The sequence below is a fragment of the Apium graveolens genome, chromosome 10 (assembly GCF_009905375.1).
Source record: "Apium graveolens cultivar Ventura chromosome 10, ASM990537v1, whole genome shotgun sequence".
Taxonomy (NCBI): Eukaryota; Viridiplantae; Streptophyta; class Magnoliopsida; order Apiales; family Apiaceae; genus Apium; species Apium graveolens.
Window position 1 is genome coordinate 51,749,432 of NC_133656.1, and position 5,694 is coordinate 51,755,125.

The 5,694-nt window shown below is 38.6% G+C and overlaps 1 protein-coding gene across 1 annotated transcript in view; it reads right to left on the bottom strand.

The window, feature by feature from the left end:
- Window positions 1-5,067: 5,067 nt before the first annotated feature.
- Window positions 5,068-5,694, bottom strand: part of LOC141690582 (uncharacterized) — a 41,285-nt gene continuing 40,658 nt past the window's right edge. Inside the window, exon 8 of the mRNA XM_074495369.1 lies at window positions 5,068-5,202. Within this exon, the coding sequence (XP_074351470.1) occupies window positions 5,068-5,202 (135 nt within the window). The remainder of the gene's footprint in view (window positions 5,203-5,694) is intronic.

Below are 5,694 nucleotides of genomic sequence, written 5' to 3' on the forward strand. Positions count from 1 at the left end.
CTTTTTTTCGGTCTTCGACAAAGTAAAAGGGGAAGGGGGCAGATAGGTCTTCTTTTCTCCTACTTGAGGAGCTAAATCATGTCTAACACCCATATCAATCATATCACGATGTGCCACCTCACTATCTTTTGACTTTCGCATATTTAATAATGTCCAAAGCAGATTATCACACACATTTTTCCTCGATGTGCATAACATCGAGACAGTGGCGAACATGATGATATTTCCAATATTCTAACTCAAAGAAAACAAATTTTTTCTTCCATGGACATTCCACCTTCTTCGACTTCTTCACCTTTTTCAAAAACAAAAATTAATTCGTTCCTGACGCGCTAACACTTCTTCTCCGGAAAGGGGTTGACATGCGTTCCCCAACTCTTGTTGTCCGTTAAAGGCCGCCTTCTGCCTCCTATAAGGGTGTTGCCTAGGCAAATAACGGCGATGACCTTGGAAGCACATATTCCTACTGTGACTTAAATATTTAGCCACAGTATTGTCACCACAAATTGGACAACTCTTATAACCCTTATTCACGCAGCCTAACAAGTTTCCATATGCTGGAAAATCATTTATAGTCCATAATAAAATTGCTTTTAGAGTGAAATATGATTTACTATAGGCGTCATAAATGTTTGGTTCACCTTCTTCCCAAAGTTTTTTCAGATCATCAATCAACGGTTTGTAAATAAACTCGATGTTATTTCCCGGCTCATGTGGACCAGGAACTAAAACTGACAACATCATGAACTTCCTTTTCATGCATAACCACGGAGGAAGATTGTACATTACCACACTACTAGCCAGTAAATATATCGATTGACTAACCCATTAGTATGTGGGTTGATACCATCCACTGATAAATCCATCCTAATATTCCTAGATTCACTACCAAAGGCAGGCCACCGATAATCGATATTCCTCCAAGAAGGAGAATCGGTCGGATGTCGCATCTTGTCATCAATTTATTCGCTGATTTGCATGCCAAGTCATGAGTTTCAGCAGTAAAGGGGAGATTTAAAATAACCATTTAAATCTTGGAATTTAGGAAAATACCACATACCTTGGCTGGAACATTGACCCTAAGTTGGCCATTCTTCCCGTACTTTCCCACATGAACAGCTTGCAATGAAGACACTGAGAAGCATCAGAATGTATGCCCCTATACAGTATACAATTATTGGGACACGAATGAATTTTTATATACTCTAGACCTAAATCGGATAAAGTTTTTTTCGCTTCATATGCGTTAGGAGGTAACACATTATCTTTGGGAGGATCGAGCCAACTGAAGAGAGCAGCTCAGTAAAGGCAGTGTCGCTAATACCAAACCTAGCTTTCCAGTTGTGCAATTTTAACATTGACTCTAACTTTGTGCACTCGCTGCCCTCAAACAACGGTTGTTCCGCATCAACAGCAAACCTCTGAAAATTATATGAATCCTTATCGTAATTACCCGAATTAAAAGCCGCTTCACAAACTTCAACAGTTTTGCTGCAGCAAAGTGCTCTGTAGGTTGGTCTGAAGAAGGACGTGTACAACCTATAGAAGACCTAGTACCCCTAGTTGATTTTTCTTAATGCCAAATCCAATCAACATACCCCAAACTAAAACCATGATCGTAGATATGTCCCCTTATAATTTTGGTTGAGAATTTTTTAAAATTCACACATCGACCACATGGACAAGGAATTCTTTTAGGATCTTTACAATTTTCTTCAGCGAAAAATTAAGAATTATTCGCGCCAATTTCAATTCTAAAGAATCCCTATCTTTCGATATCCACGACTTATCCATAACTGAAAATGTATGACCAGCAATCTAGCAACCTAACCACCTGATGGTCATTTCAACATCAAATATTAGAGTAAGTTATATATCATTTATATTCATTATATACTCATAATTCTACTATAACTAGACTTTCTTGGGGTGATTAGATATAAATATTTATTAATTTTAATAGATATACTATGTTTATGTTTATATTAGCCTCTTATACAGCTAAAATACATACTTAATAACTAGGATTAGACGTAGAATATTTATCACAAGTTAGTGCAGGCGTGCTTAAGTACTTCATGCTAAATAAAACAGAAAGTCAACATGTGTTTAACTAGCATAATCAAGACAGGTGCATATATTCAAGCGTGATTAAGTAACAAAACATGCCCTTAGAAAATTGAAAGATTTTACAACAATGACAACTAGCACATTCATGGCATCTCATCTATTAAAAGTGAACGATATACTAATCTTATACATAAAAACGATCCAAATCAATAATGTATACATAAATAATGACAGATCGATTACTGGTGAATCCCTTCCTAAATCATGGTATACATAAAAAAAGGAAAAAAGAAATGAATAAGAATTTCTAACCTCCTCTTGAAGTAAATGTGCGGCACTGTCAAATTCCGAGACTAGATGGATAATCTGCCAAATGGACAAAATCAGAATTTAAAAACATACTATTTACTTAAAACTTAAACGGACAAAAAATCGGAAGATATCAACCAGAAAAGAAAAATACATGCAAATAGCAACCTAATTGATATATTTAGGCAAGCCTAAATATATATAGATAAGAACACAAACCTAATTTATGTTAAAAAAAATGCAGATTTATGTAAATTATATACATGCATATTTAAAACAACTCAAGAAAAAATATAAAATTAGAGTACAAACCTTATTTGGATCAATGAATTTCAAAAACCGGTTCAAAAAAGGAAAAAACACCATTAAAATTTATGAAACAAACCCTAATTGAACAAATGTAACCTAATCGAACATATAAACCTAAATGAACAAACTAACATGTTCAGAAATTCGGGTTTCTCGTAGATGGATTTTTATTAACTGATGGTGTTCTTCAATTTGGGTTTAATTAAAACCTATTGTACTTATTATAAACTGATATGGTTGTGTGTGTGTGAGATAGAGAGAGATGGAAGAGAGAGAGGGAGAGAAGCAAAGAGATGGAAGAGAGAGGAAAGAGAACCAGAGAGAGTGAGCTCAGAGAGAGAAAGAGCAGAGAGTGAGAGTGAGAGAGAGAGCAGAGAGAGAGTGAGAGTGAGAGAGAGACAGGAAAAAAATTAGGGGAAACGGGTTTTTTTTGGTTGGGGGGGATTTTGGGGAATAAAGGGGGAAAGTTTCTGCGTATTTGTTTTTAATTTTTTTAAGTTAACCATCGACAACGGTTGTAAAATACAACCGATGTCTATAAAACAAAGACATCGGTTATATAGAAAACCGATGTCTAACTAACGTTTTTCATTTTTGAAAAATAAGTATAGATATCGGTTATTTCTGGACCGATGTCTAAAACAATAAGTAACATCGGTTTTAAAATAACCGATGTCTAAATGAACTTTAACATCGGTCGTCTGAGCAACCGATGTCTAAGGACCGATGTCTATTGACAGAATTCTAGTAGTGTTTGTTTCATCTTCAGACTCTGCTCACTTCCCTCTTCTGCTATCGTGGCTTTCTGTATTAGGGTGGCATAGTCGGTTATCTTTGGTATCGATAGCTTGTTTGGATCCACTATTTCAGTCCTTGCTGAAACCTCACAACCTTTTTCTCTTCAGTGTTAACAAGCTCTGGCATGAACCTAGACAACTCAGTGAACTTGGCCTCGTATTCAGCTACATTCATGTTATCCTATTTCAGCTCTAGAAATTTTAACTTCATTTCAATCTCCATAAACCTTGGAACATATTTCTTTAAGAACAATTTTGTGAACCTTTCCCAGGTAAAAATCCCCTAGGGCTCCAATTCTTCTTGGCTTCCCACCAGTAATTTGCCTCTCCTTTAGGAGGTAGGTAGAAATTAGTTTTATGGGCCTCTTTGGTGCCTATTCGTTCAATTTTTTCTCCATTTCTTTTAGCCAAGCCCTTGCTTGAACAGGGTCGGCAGCTCCGTGGAACTTCGGGGGTCTAACAGACTTAAAAGATTTGAAAGCATTGGGCATCACTTGGTGAGGTGGCTGGGGCTGATGAGGTTGAGGGGGTAGTTCTAGGTTCTGCCTAAGTAGTTGCATAAAGCGGTCCATTGGATTTTCAGCCACTTCTGTATCATTGGTATCTTCAGCCTCTATTTCTTCATAATTTTCATCATTCAACTCATTATAATCTTGTTCTTCATTATTATTAACGGTGGGCTTAATGCTCGGTGTTCACAGTTAATACTACCCTGGCTGCTAGACACCATCGGGTGTTCTCTAGTTCTCATTCTTTTTGGCGGCATATCCTGTTGCATATTTATTTAGGTTGCTTTCATTTGGCTGTTATCACATTTCTAATTTATTACAACATGTATAATTACGCATGTAATGATAATGAGGATCTAAACCAAAATTGAGAAATCACAAAGTACTAGTACATTAATTATACATAATTTTGGCCATAAGCCGAGTTTGAATACATCACAACTAGATAACATAACATACATACTGTCCCAAAAGTACAAACCTCCCCAGCTGGTGGTACTAACATAGCCAATAAAATCTACCCAAAACAACTAGCCCAAAATAACTAAGTACACACCACTGCAGAAAATAACCATCAAACTCCTCAACGCTCGCTGACCCGAGTAGCCTTCCGGGCCCTCTTCATAGCATCAGTCACAACTCGGATGACATCACTCCTACTCACCGGGCCACAGAGTGGGGACAAAAGGCGAATCCTGCCTAAAGCCCTCTGTTCAATATGGTGCATGGCACAACGCATGTGCGAGTACTCGTGTCCATACGCCTGCCCTGGGACCCAGTCCGTATCTGCCTCTCAGCAGTCAACTGATACCTTAACTCGGCCACTTGGGCCTCAGCAGCAGTCAGGTCCCGGCATAGCGGCCTACCACCCAATCATGAAATACTAGCGACACCACAGGTAGAGGTGGTGGTGGAGGTAGGGGGTCGATAGGGGTCGCTACCATCCCATCCAGTATCAGATCCATATCATCGTCACCCTCAGTGGGTGCTGGACTCACAGGTGCAGGTGGTGGGGTGGGTGCCTGCTCAGGGGCGGCTATCTCTGTCTCTACCTCTATCTCCTCCTCAGGGTCCTAATCTGGGTCATCGTCAGATATATCCACAACTGCGGCAGGGGCGGGGTCAGCTATCTCCATCTCTGCCAACAGGGTCTCATCATGGGCTCTCTCATACTCCTCGACATCATCAGGGTCCGACATAGCGGGTACCTACAATACATTTAACACACGCATCACTAACCTTAAACATTTAAGTTATCCTTAAGGGTTTTATTTTCAGTGCTACCCTTGTAGCCCAACTACGAACTCGATGTGAGTTCTTAATCATGATTTGGTTGATTCATCACTTTTTACCCCAATGTTTCTGAGACCTACAACCTAGGGCTCTGATACCATTTCTGTAACACCCCCAAATCCAAGATCGGGAATTCGGGTTGTTAATCTCACTTAACTATTTACCAAAATTTGTTAACCACTTTTACTCTATCTTGACATTTTCATTCATAACTCACACAGAGGTATATTCTCAGAAACATTACTAAAATAATCCACGTGTAGTTAAGTTCATTACAAATTTAATGTAATTATCCCAAAAGGGTGAACACCGAAGGCAATACATGAGACTGATCGGGTCACAAATGTTTTAGTTCTTAGATCAGAGTTTACAAAAGGGAAACCAACTCTACTCGTCTACCTGATGGG